A 13,792-nucleotide genomic window follows, 5' to 3' on the forward strand; every position below is an offset into this window, starting at 1 on the left:
AGCGTGGAATTACTTGTTCAAGTCCATACTGCCGCATCAGTCGAGAAAGGCAATAAAAGGTCAGTTTTGAGATACTAGGAACACGGAAATATGGAGTATCATTTGTGTCAACCATCCTAGTAAGCCTCCACAGCCTCCACCAAGGCACCACCCAACGAATGGAAAATTCCCTCTTTGCAAAAAAAATTTCCAATCTTCGTACGACATGTTCGCAGAGTAATTCTTTTTCCTGCGGACTAGGTCGTTAGGGCCATATATTTCAGCATCATCGGGGGCTTCGAATAGCTCCAAACGCTCCATCAACCAAATCTGCAAAAAAAATAAAATAAAAAAAATTAAAAAAAAATCAGTCAAAAAAAAAATAAAAAAAAATTAGCAGATTCCCGTGACACGGCAGGTTTTACCGTGTCACGACAGACACCCACCGTGACACGGTGCTAGTTTTGTGTCACGGGGGCTTTTCGGAGCGTATTTTTTACCTGCAGTAGTACCAGAGAGCCCTTCCTAATGGCTTTCCGGTCAGCCTTTGCCTTGTCAAGGCCACGAAATGTCTCTCCAAGGCACGTCGGCATAGGAGATCTTCCAGATTCGACATGTTCAAGCACAGACGCTAGACAAGCATGATCTACCCTACCGTTTGCAAATAAGAGCTTGCTAAACATGCAAAAAATATATTCCCTTCTACGATATACATGATAAGACTTAGAGATAGGGCGATCAAAATATAAATTAGCAAGTTTTTCTAAGTCTATTTCATTACCACAAACAATTCTATTTAAATCTGGATCTGTTAGATTCAGATGGCGTTCAAAATCTTGGTAATAATATTCACGTAGGGTAGGCATGGCAATAAGATTTCGAACAGGAAATCCAAAGATTGCAACGAATTCCTCAGGCAGGGGACAGATTTCATCATAATCAAATTTGAAACAGTGTAATTCTGGACTCCAATAATCTAATGCTTCCCTAATAAAATCATGTTCAATAGCTACATGTCGCAGGGCTAGCAAACCCCTGACATGAAATAATTCTAACTCTCTTTTTTCAGCATTGGTCAAAGAATAAGACAAGTCACGCAATGTATTATCAAAATTCTGAGACATGATTATTGAAATATGAAATTCTAAAGTATTTTGTGTTTCGTAATTATGCATATCATGAATAAACTGGTCTAATTTTATAGCAAAAGCGCTTGACACTGCCCAGAATTTATCTTTTTAAACGCGTAAGACAAACCGCTGAGAAATACGCGTACCGTGATACGGCAAGTCCTACCATGTCACGGGAACTTTTGCCGCAACACGGCAAGTTCTACCGTGACACGGTGAATAGTGCCGTGTCACGGCACCCCACGCGTTTTCCTTTTTCATCTTTTCCCGTATCTATCCGGATTTTTTATAGTATTTTATCTTCTCCGTTTATTTTTCAGTAATCTGAGAGTTTTATTTCTAATAAAATTCTCAACTTTTATCACTATTTTTTTATTTTATTTTTTTATTATCTTTATTTTACTTATTTATTCATCACTTTAATATTCTATTTCTTTATCATTTTATTTTTGCTTGTCTTTTTATTTCTTTTTCTTTTTGGGAAGGTAATTTTACTTATTTATTTTTTCCTCGATTTAATATTCTCTTTTTATTTATTTTTGTTTGTCTTTTTATTTCTTTTTCCTTTGGGTAAGGTCGGTACCCTCCATTACTCCACTTATATTGTCGCGTCATTAATACACGGTCACACACAATGAGTTTCAAGCACACACTAACACACAATAATAAATACATAAGCAATAATAAATACATAAGCTATGAATAGTGTACAAAAGAGTCGTAATAAATAAACATGTCAAGTGTCATCATATTATGTACAAATAAAAACCCTCGGTCAAAAGTCTCTAGAGACAGAATCAGTATCATCTCCACCTTGCGCATATGGGAACGGTGAGCCGAAGAGTCCCTCCATCATCCGAGTACGGGGAGCGGTATCCCTACTAGTCCTTGTGACCCCAGCGGTAGTCAAACTCAAGGCAGGACCCATTCAACCAGAAAACGGGGTAGACTGGCTCAAAGACGCAAGAATCGTCGGTGAAGGCATCGTCCCATACATCGGAACTAAGAACAAACCCGACACCGGTGGAGGAATCCCGGACAATGGAGCTGAAAATGAACCAGGATCCAAGGGAGTCAAAACAGACCCAAGCTCAGGCTGTGGAGGCTGTGAAAACGACTGTCGCTGCCCCTGGCCCGGATAGCGCTGGGAAGACTGAGGCTACTGCCACTGAGCCTCCTGAAATGGCTGAGTAGTCTGAGGCTCTCGCTGAGAATGAGAACGCCGGTGAATCTCAGAAGATCGTCTACCACGACCAAGCTCCTCCTCGTCCGAGCCTCTAGGCCTTGAGCGCGAGCGGGACCTCTGTCGCTCCTGAAAGATTCAAAATTAAAAAGTGTCAACAATGCAAAATAAAACAAATGGTAGAAGTAAAAAAATAAATGATACCTCAAGAACGTCGCTAGAGCTCCGACAACTCGCACCACGCCGATGCTTAATGATGCATTACTTCAAGGCGTCAACCAGCTTCATGAGTCCCATCATCTCCGGGCGGTTAGGCTGAGGATAAAACAAAGAAAAGTCAGTAAAAAACAGTGTTAAAAGGATGAATAATGCATCAAAGAAAACTCACCGGCTCAAAGACCTCGGGCAGAGACTCCTGCGCCTGTCTGTAACCCTCTGGCACATCAGCAATATGGTCCTCGATGATACCAATCGGCCCTGGATAGCGGACAGACTGAGGAGGAATCTTGATCCTCCCCACTAAGCGAATAGTCGTCTAAAAATATGATCGAATAATCAAGTTATTCGACTATTTAAAACAGAGACTAATAAAGAAGATCCTCAAAAGAAATCATACCTCAGGAAGACGGGGTGGAGGAGCCAGAGAGGGAAGAAAATCCCACGCATAGTCACTCTCCATGTGTACAAGCTCCTGCCATGGAAAAGTATAGCGCTCTCCCCTGTTGATCAACTCTCTGATCAAGCGTGAGTCCAGCATCGACTCTGGTGGAGATGAGGGCACCACAAAACGATCGCCGCTATGCTGACGAACTACTCGCTCCCCCAAATACCAGACAAAGCGTCCGGTACCAACCAAAATGGTGCGGTGCGCAAAAAGACGCAAGGCCTCAGGTAGATCAGCCATCTTGGCCCAAGGACGACACTGGACATCAATGGCAACTTGAAAACCATAAAAAGTCGGCGTGAAACAATTGAAACAACGTCAGAGGGAAAATAACAGCATCAAAACTGAGTCTTACGCCGACAGAAGAGGTGCCTCAGCGTAGCAGCCCACGCAGTGCAGGGACAGACTCCACCCGCGACTCTCCTCGATCACGCCAGCTGGTCCCGACAGGGAAATCATGGACCGCTCCACGACGCCGGCGAGGAGCCAAGCCTGGGAAGTACTCGTAGGACCATAGCTGCGATGAAAAGTAATCTTTAGCACATGAGTCGAACAAGTTAAAGTGAAATAAAAAGGGGAAAAGATCATCACCTCTACGACTCTCCACAGACCATAGACGGTGATGGGAGACTCGTCATTCAGCTGCCGACAGCCATGATGTAGCGATAAGAGGAGATCGGCGTATCCAAGGCTGGCCCAGCTATAGGATCCTATCTCATGGATCCTGACCAGAACGGGGAGGTAGCAAAGGAGTACACGTGAATTCCTATCGGGAGAAAGGGTCATAGAGATCAGGATCAGGATGAAGATCTGCACTCGCTGCTCAACCGTCGTATCCTCCATGTCAACACAGATCAGACATCTGAGCTACAGCCCGGTCGGTGAAGCGCAACCCGCTGATCATACAGAAGTCTAGGGGGGTCACCGGAATCTCCCCCCAAGCAAAATGAAAAGTGTTGGTAGTATCCCAGAAATACTCCAACAATGCGCGAACGACCGTCGCACCGCAACCCCAGGGGCTGCGAAACCCTACAACCGCGGTATAGAAATCTACTAAACCAGTCGATTCCCATAGGGCGCTCGTAGCAGGATCCCTCGTAATGATCTGGTGAAGTCAAGGGATCAAATCGCCGGCTCCAGAACCGTGGTGGCGAAGCATGCCATCGACTATGCCGGAGAGTGAGCGATGAGAGACATGGTTTTTCACGGCAGAAAACCAACTGGTCTGGAGTCCACGGAGGTGGAACCCACCTACCTCTACTCGCGGATGCCCGAGGCTCGGACTCTAAAGCATCGTCGTCCATACCCTCAGGAATGGTGGGAGTGTCCTCCCGAAAAGCCCGACGCCGGCCGAGGGTAGAAAGATCGCAATCTCGTCGCCTAGGCATGCTATTATAAAAATCTAAATGCTTAGCATCATTTCCTAAGACATTTAATTCAAGTTGCATTTTTATGAAAATAAAGATCTAAATACTTAGCATCATTTCCTAAGTTATTTAGTTATTTATCGAATTATAAGCTAAATTTTTACCTCCAGGCTAAAAATTGGCAAAATTATGGTATTTAGTTTCTCCATGACAAACTAATACTACAGTTCTCCTAACCGCATGATACTATGTTCTCCATGATAATATAGTACATACGCAAAATATGTTTCGAAGTTGCACAAAAACAATGAATCAACACATCACAGGGTTTACCACCATTTTTTTCACCATTTCAAGTACAAAGAAGTAACATGAACATCATTTCACAAAAGTAGTACCCAAAAATGGAGATTTGCTTAATTCTCCGTCAAATCATGCAATTTTTGTCTCAAATTTCTCACAAACACACATACATACATATACAAGTAAAATCATGGCAAGAATTTCACCATAAAACCTCAAAATTAAAAATCCCCAAATTGATTTTTTTTAAGGTTTTTTCATGAAATTACTTGAAGCAAATTTGAGATAAAAATTAAGAAGAACTTACATAGATCTTTGTAGAGGTTCGAAAATGTGGAATATGGCGAAAAATTGGAGCAAATTCAGTAGAAAATCGAGCAGCAAAAAGACTCATTAAAATAAGAAAACTCCGGCCACCAGCAGACCGCCGCGACACGGTCAACTGAATCCGTGACACGGCGAGGTTGTCCCGTGTCACGGTGAGCTTCACAGGCGACGGAGCTCCAGAGACTCCGACGGCAGCTCCGGCAGTAAACAGCAACCTCGAACAACAGCAACAGCAGTAGGCAGCAACGAAATGCAAAAAACTTAAAAAAATTAAAAAAGAAAGAGAAGAGGCAAATCGCCGTGACACGGCGGTGAACTCCGGCCGATGGGAAGCAAAACCGAGCGCCGGTGAGCAGTCGACGAGGCACGGCCAACCAAGAAAATTTTTGAGCTTTTTGAGTAAGAATCAGACGAGGAAGAGAATGGCCAAAATGAGAAAAAACTGTTGATATTTAAAAACATAAAAATCCCGTGCAACGAACCCCGTTCCCATGTAACGGTCAAATTTTTGTGTGGTGCACAAGCCTTGACCGGTCAAAGATTCTTTTTTTTGCCGTTTTTCAGCCATTCGGTTCCCGTGACACGAGACCCTCTTGCCGTGTCACGGGAAGCAGCTTCGCGTGACGGGGGGTCCCTCCCGTGTCACGGGAATTTGTTTTGTGACACGGCGATTTTTGTACAGTTATTTGCGAATATTCTGTTATTTTGACTGAAAGTGCACGATTTTTTGCATAAATTGGACAGTTATTTTTCGCTGGAATTACGCGGAAAATTGTAATTGATACTTAAAGGGCACTAAAATTACCATTTTACCCCTAGCAAGTATCAAAGTCTATTTTTCGGCATTTTAAGCACCTAATATGGTCGAATAATCAAATTAAAGGTGTGAATCATCTGCGGCCCACGTTCGGGGATAATCGAACCATCATACACTTACAAATTTCAGCAATCGTCGGCTTTCATCAGGTTTGGAGAGCGTTATCGGTGGATTTTTCTTCAAGTATAGAAAACCGCCAAGTCGGCTTTCCTCAGGCATGTAAAGCGTTATCGGTGGATTTTTCTTCAAGTATAGAAAACCACCAAATTCCTTTGTCGGCTTTCCTCAAGCATGGAAGGCATTATCGGTGAAATTCTTCAAGCATAGAATGACACCAAGTTCATACGTTGACTTTCCTCAGGCATGGAAAGTATTATCCGGTAGCTTTCTTCAGGCTTAGAAAACTACCAAACTCTTCAGTCGGCTTTCCTCAAGCATGGAAAGCAGTTCAACAAATGTTACTCGGTGGATTCCTTCAAGCTTAGGAAGCTGCCAAATTCGTTCGTCACCAATACACTGGTGTCAGATACGTATCCTATCCTTTTACTCTTTTATATGTGGAACTAACATTTTTCTGCAGGTATCGGCGTACACAGAGTGATTTAGGATCGCAGAACGTCTTAAATCATTCTCCGTCCCTATTGGATACTTTAACTATCGTTTTCGAAACTAACGTTTCTACAAACTCAGTCAAAGTGGGGGCTTCTGTAGACACCTAAAAATGTTTCCCCGAAACCAAACCCGATGATGAACAACTTTCACCCCCACTATTGGTCGGGTTTAGTATTTAATCCCGAGAGTGCTTAAAAAATCGTATTTTATTAAATTCATATTTTTGAACAGTCCATGGATTAGTCTTGATGTTTGGTAAAAGCATAGTTTTAATTTCAGCCCAAACTTATAAATTAATTCTAGCCCAAACCTTTTTTATTTTATTGTTTTATTATTTATTTTTGGCCCAAACCCTTTATTTATTTTTATTTAATTATTTTCTTATTTTAGCCCGAATTATAAAAAGTCAGAAGGCCCGAAATTGTCGATCGGCACTTAAATGCCGAAGGAAATTAGGGTTAAAAATGTATTTAGATGGAAAAAACAGGCAGGAATATCCCGCGCCACGGCAGGTACCTACCGTGTCACGGGAATCTTTCCCGTCTAACGGTGGGATTTCCCGTGACACGGGAGGTCTGCCGTGACACGGGACATTCCGTGTCTTTTCCGCGTAAACCCTTGACGCGTTTTCTATCCCGTTTTCTGAAAATTTCCCGCGTCACGCCAAAAGCGTACTGTGTCACGGGAAACAGTGCCGTCTGGCAGTGGAGCTTCCCGTATCACGGTACAATTTGACGGTGTCACGGAATACTTTTTTAGGGTTTTTATCATTTTAGGGTTCCGTGTGCTGCTTCAGCATATTTTCCCTATAAATACCCCCTCTTTTCTGATGTACAGTGCACCGAGTAATTCTCTTATTTTATTTTCTCTCTTCTATGATTTAGCCTAAACACTAGCCTACCCTTTTCTACTTCAAAATTCCTTCTTCAAGTACTCAAAGGAGTCCATACTTCACTCGTGGTTCCATCCTTAAGCCTAGGCGTGAAAGGTAGAACTGTTTGAGGGTTTGGCCCCAAAATCAACTTTACTTTATTTTATTTAATTTAATTTAATTATTGCTTTATTATTTCCTTGAAGTTACTAACTCGTTTATTATTTTGTAGTTGCAAACAAATAGAATCAAAGTAAGAGTCATGCTCCTTTTATTTTTATTATTCTTCTAACGATTTTATGTTGCTGGAATTGTGATTAAATTGGTTTTAATAAAAATGTTATTCTATTATTTATGATCACCATATTGCATGTTTAAAGGGAATATGTAATTGAAAATCACGCCTAATAAGATAATTTGGACAACCGGTTTAGGATCCCTTTTAATCTTATTATTAATTGAAGTGATCACCAATATTTTAGAATTTTGTGTGCATTAATATTCAACCAATTTAGTTAAATAATAGTTTGGAGCGAATTGAATTATTGTTTGTATGCCTTTGAGATCACAAGAATGCTTTTCAATATAAGAATCGAGTAGAGGCCAATACGAGCGAATGTGAATCCATGACTCACTTCGTACCATCATCCCCGATCCTCCTTTCGTGGTTCCAAACCATATGGAGTTAGTAATCTCATGGATTATGAATGGGGTGTAACCTTCACGGGTCAATCGTTGTTGCCTATCGTTGTCCCTTATTCGTGGTTGCCTTTTATGATCCGTGAACGGTTTACAAGTTACTTAAAAACTTGTTGGCGGCTCCCTACTTTCCTTGTCCCTAATCGTGTCCTTTATCGTTATGTCAATTCCCACTTCCTATGAGTGCCAAGCATATTCACCACATGCTTTAACGTAGGCGCATTTCGAGCGATGCCTACAGTAGGATAAATTTGGGATTATGTGAGAGAAAAGCTATGCATTGGGAGCCAAAACCTAATAAACCCATGATCAAATAATGATGATCATACATCTGCATAAACATAACCAACTCCAACAAAAACCACCAAATACAACTCTAATAATCATAAACAATCCCAACACTTACAATAATCCCTCATAAAAATATGATAATGTAGAACTTTGAGTGAAAAACAAACTTTGAACTCATTCTTTATTACTTTTTTTTTCAAAGTTGAATTTTTCTTTTTTTTTTCTTTAGAACAACCTTCAAATAGAACATTTGAGCATTAAATTTTTTTTCTTTTGCTCTTTTTTTTCTTTCTTTTTAACTTATATTGGAAACTTCAACTTTGAAACACAATATCAATATTTTCCAATCAAAAATCAAAGAACAAACACTCTTCTTTTATTCCCACATTGTGCAAATAATGTGCACACCACAACTCCCTCATCTCACCAACTAATAGCTCCCTCAAGCAAAGCTTGGGACTAGTAACCAATGGGGCTCATATAGGCTTGTAATGTGGCTAAATAAACAATAAAAGGGCACAAGCAACAACATGGGTAACAAGAAGGGAACAAATGTATCTAAATACTCTGAAGGCTACCTAAAAGAATGAACGCCTTCGTCCTCCTCATGTGCATAATAATAAGTCATGAAACACTACTCATAGTTGCAAATCAATACTCAAATTCATTGACATACCAGGAATTATGGAACTATCACACATTTCCTAACCAAATCAACTAGTCAAGCACTATATTCACAAGTAGTTAGGCAAAATTGACTCATGTTTAGGAATCCTAGCAATTAAACTTCAAATCATGACCAACAAATCCACAATGCTCATTATCAATAACCAAGAATCAAAACAAATTTTTCTCAAGTACGGGGCACAGGGAAGTATGATTCATAATTCATTGGAACGTATTTTTGAATTTTTTTGTATTTTTCATATATAAGAAATCAATAAAAACTACACTAGGAAAGCAAATAAAAACTATACTAGAAAGCAAATAAAAAGAGAAAAGGAAGAGAATTACCAAGTAAAAGAACACCCCCCAAGCCAAATCAAGCAATGCCCTCATTGACTTGGGAGAGTAGCCTACTCCTCATCCTCATCCATCCTCGAATAGCCCCTGCCGTGGCTAGAACCGGCTCCTCCATGGCTAGAGCCACCGCCTCCATACCCCGAACCACCTGCAAAGTAGTTAGGGTCCAAATTCCCCCAAGCCCACCAAAAGGTACATCGGTCCAATAGCCATGGACCGATGAGTAGTCGACGTAGGTACCAAAGGCACTTGGGTTCGTATATCCACCCTGCGGATATTGGAACCAATCAGGGACAAGTGAATCGGGGGGAATAGCCCCCCTCACCGTTCATGACCTCTTGAAAGCCATTGATGGTGTATAGAATAGGAATTGAGTGGTTTCTCTCTCTTAGGGCTTAGAAAAGGTTGAGAGAAAATGGTAGAAATTGGGTTTAGATTGCAGAGAAAGGTGAAAGGATTAGAAATATGTAAAAAAATTTGAGTTTTGATAAAAGGATTGGAGAGGATCTTGAAGAATAAGTGATTTGAAGGTGTAAAAATAGAGATTTTAGAGAGAGAAAGTAAAGTAGAAGAAGATGAAGTAAGAAGGAAATGAGGAAAGAAAGACGAAGAAAAATATAAGGGACGACCAAAAATAGGCGCGCCCGATCGGGCGGATAATTATGATTCCAGAATCGTTGTTGCACGCCCGATCTGGCGCGCTCCGCCCGATCGGGCACGAACACGAACGAAAAATTCGCCCTATGGCTCGCCCGATCGGGCAAGCTTCGCCCGACATATCTTTTCCTTCACTCGATTTGCGCCCGATCGGGCAACCTCGCCTGATCGGGCGAAATTTGCTCGAGTTAGTGACTGAACTTGCGCTTGATCGGGCAAGCCTCGCCCGATCGGGCCCGTGCCCAGTCGTTTTCTTAGCTTTTCTTCGTCTTCAAATTTTTTCTAAGTCTTTCGACCTCTTTAATTTATACCTGTACAAAAACACTTATAAACGGTAAAATTACACTCTCCTCGCCTCTCAAAAAGAAAATAAATAAAAGGGAAAAACTAGTCTAGAAAGCAAGAAATACGAGTTGCCTCCCGCAAAGCGCTGGTTTATCTAGGTCCCGCACGACCCTCTTACCACCATTGATGTTCAGGTTGGAAGTGGAGTTAGGAAGGTGTAACACCCCAATAATTCTCCCTTTTCCAAACCACTTACTTTAAATAAAAATAGAGGAGAACCATTGGCATGTTACCGCCACGAGTTAAAACGTTAAGGCTTTATCAAAGTATCGCAGCGGAAAATCAAACTTAAGTCTTTAAAATAACATAGTTTAGAAAATCAATAAATCAAAGCTTACAAATTGGAACCATATAAGGCCCTTATTTAAAACCAAGCCAATATTCAAAATCCCAACATAATTAAAATAGCCAAGCATAAATAAGTTCGACACAAAGAACGAATACACTCAATCACACCATCCCTTGACAATGCGATTGTCAAATCTCGAACTTCACATCATCAAGCTAACCTGTGCAATACTGCTCCCTAATAATACAAGTGTATTAATTGGATAATCACAAGGTCATTGAAAGGTGAAGGCCATGACCAAAGAAAACACACACAAAAGCACGCAATCAGCAAAGCTGAGTACATACAAGCTACAACGCACAAAACCTAACATGCTCAACTAATTAAAGTAAATAACATACAATGTGAATTCAATAATCAAGACTCCACACTTAAACAATTCAATTGACTCAACATACTTATGAACTAATTCCAAACACTTGACTCTTTATATATAATTTAATTAATTTAATTTATTTAGTTTGGAGTAAGCAATAGACGAGGTTGTCCAATCCACCAAATCATTTTGGTCCCAAATGACCATTTAAAATAAAAGTTTAGCGCGATGCAAGAATGGGCGCGACTCCATTCTCACAAAGTTAGTCTAGGATCCCATCTAACTTTCATTATAAAATAAAAATGTAAATACCAAAAGAGAAGAGGACATGTTGATCAAACAAGCCTCGGAAAGCCATGGGCTACCACCGTGTACCCCAACCCATAATTGTCAATACTCTAGAAGTGCACGCTTTCTAGAGTTTTATTGCTCATCCATGTTTCACTTTACGTGATTACAATTTTAATTAATAGTCGACTCAATCAAATAGACCATACATAAAAATCATACATCAATTTACTTTTAATCTTATTTAGGACAATGGTGATCACATCATAAATTGACCTTTGATTTAATTAAACTTCCAAATTATCCAAATTGTTGAACATAGTCAACCCACCTAGCCATTTCGGCTTAATCCACTTTTACTCAACATACTAACAAGTCATGCTTGATTTATAAATAAAATAATAATAACCTTGTGGAATAATTAATAAATACATTCCAATTAAACCATTTAACTCCAATCCTTTAATAATCCAAATGTGGTTAACAAACCAATCCAATAAAATTATGCTTGTATCAACATTCCATACAAACAATTAATCCAATATAATTCAACATGTTTGCATCCATAATTCCATACAAACATAATCAATTCACCAAAACATGTCTCATAAACATAAGCACATGAATTAATTAAATGTATAACCAAACAATTTTCATCCAAGTGTTCTCTAATCATGAAACTAAGTTCTTTTCTTTGGTACCTAAACATGATACTACTTACAACGAAGTAGACATGTACGTACCTCGTATAAACAATCCTTTGTGCCACTTTTAATCACTTAAAAGTATCCTAAGAGATAATCACTTCCTAGAAAACAAGCAACAACAATAAATTAATACTTAACCAAATTTCCAGCAATATAATTTAGATTAAAATTCCTTAAAACTCCATTAAAAACAAGTTTTTATGCTTAATTAATCAATAGAAATCCAATAGGAACAAAAGCCCCAATTTAATTAGTCATAAGAACCCTAAAATCCCAATTTAAATAAATTGAAACCCTAGGTTTTAAAATTATAAAATCCGAAAATTATAACAACAATTATAATCTGAAATTATTAGTTTAAAACATCAAAAAAACATGATTTTGATACTAAAAATATAAAATTTATACTATAAAATCAAAACCCAAAACAGTTTAATCAATTCTAAGCAAAACTAAAAAAAGAATAAATAAAACAAAGGAGAGAAAGAAGGGCGGCAGCCACGGTGGTGGCTGGGCTGGTGGGCCGGCAAGGTCGCCGGCGGCGGCGGCAGGGGGGTGCGCCGGAGGTGGCTGCTGGGCGGCAGTGGTGGTGAGTGAGGACTCACGTAGGAAAAGAGAAAGAAGAAAGAAAAGAAAATAAAAGAAAATAAAAGGAAAAAGAAAAGGAAAAGGAAAAAGGAAAATAAGAAAATAAAATAAAGAGGAGAGAAAATATGACTAACCTTTTTGTGTGGGGAAAAATTTGGGGATGTATGGGGTATTTATAGGAGAGAGAGTGGTGTAGGGAAAGTTGTAAGATTGGGCCTCATAAAATTAATGGGTCAATCAAGCATGTAAAGTGAGATTGACTTTTATTGTTTGGACATAAATATAGAATGAAGGTATGTATAAAAATTTTGTACCAAAATAATTTTCGACCCAAAATTAAAAATTGAAACTTTTGAAATTAAATTCCGGAAAAATACAAATAAATATTATAAATAATATATAATTTCATTTATAATATATTTTAAAAATATGGGGGATTACAGAAGGTTTCCTCCACATCCCCACTAGTAGTGCCCTCATGATACACCTTCAGTCGTTGGCCATTTACCTTAAACTCTTCAACCTTGTCATTGACCAACTCTACCGAGCCAAATTTGTTCACCCTTGTGCCAGTGAAGGGACCGGACCACCTAGATTTCAACTTTCCTAGGAAAATCTTTAATCTAGAATTGAATAGAAGAACTTTATCACCTGGTGCAAACTCTCTTGGTAAGATCCTCTTGTCATGCCACTTCTTGGTCTTCTCCTTGTAGATTCGCGCACTATCATATGCTGACAGTCTAAACTCATCTAACTCATTGAGTTGGAGGAGTCTTTTCTTACCCGAGGCCTTAGGGTCCATGTTAAGCTCCTAGATCGCCCAAAAAGCTTTGTACACCAATTCCACGGGAAGATGACATGCCTTACCATAAACTAATCTATAAGGTGAAGTACCAATTGGTGTCTTAAATGTTGTTTGGTATGCCAAAAGTGTGTCATCGAGCTTCATACTCCAATCTTTCCTTGACTTGGCTACTACCTTTTCTAGGATCGCCTTGATTTCCCTATTAGAGACCTCAACTTGACAACTAGTTTGAGGGTGGTAACTAAGCCCGGTTCTGTGATATACACCATACTTCTTAAGGAGGTTATCCAGTTGTCTTTCATGGAAGTGGGTACCTCCATCACTAATGATAGCCCGTGAAACGCCAAACCTTAGAAATATGGTCTTCTTGAAGAGCTTGGTGACTACCTTGGCATCGTTTGTTGGTGAAGATATGGCCTCAACCCACTTAGACACATAATCGACGGCTACAAGAATGTAGCAATTCCCATT

At 39.7% G+C, this 13,792-nt stretch overlaps 1 protein-coding gene across 1 annotated transcript; it reads right to left on the reverse strand.

The window, feature by feature from the left end:
• Positions 1–12,937: 12,937 nt before the first annotated feature.
• Positions 12,938–13,318, reverse strand: LOC110725124. Its single transcript, XM_021904594.1, has one exon. The coding sequence runs from the start codon at positions 13,316–13,318 to the stop codon at positions 12,938–12,940; it is 381 nt and encodes a 126-aa protein (XP_021760286.1).
• Positions 13,319–13,792: the final 474 nt, after the last annotated feature.

Source organism: Chenopodium quinoa, unplaced genomic scaffold, assembly GCF_001683475.1.
Source record: "Chenopodium quinoa cultivar QQ74 unplaced genomic scaffold, ASM168347v1, whole genome shotgun sequence".
Classification (NCBI taxonomy): domain Eukaryota; kingdom Viridiplantae; phylum Streptophyta; class Magnoliopsida; order Caryophyllales; family Amaranthaceae; genus Chenopodium; species Chenopodium quinoa.

What these genes read in the sequence shown, in the direction of transcription:
- LOC110725124 (XM_021904594.1), bottom strand. Translation starts at nt 13,318, where the DNA reads ATGGACCCTAAGGCCTCGGGTAAGAAAAGACTCCTCCAACTCAATGAG.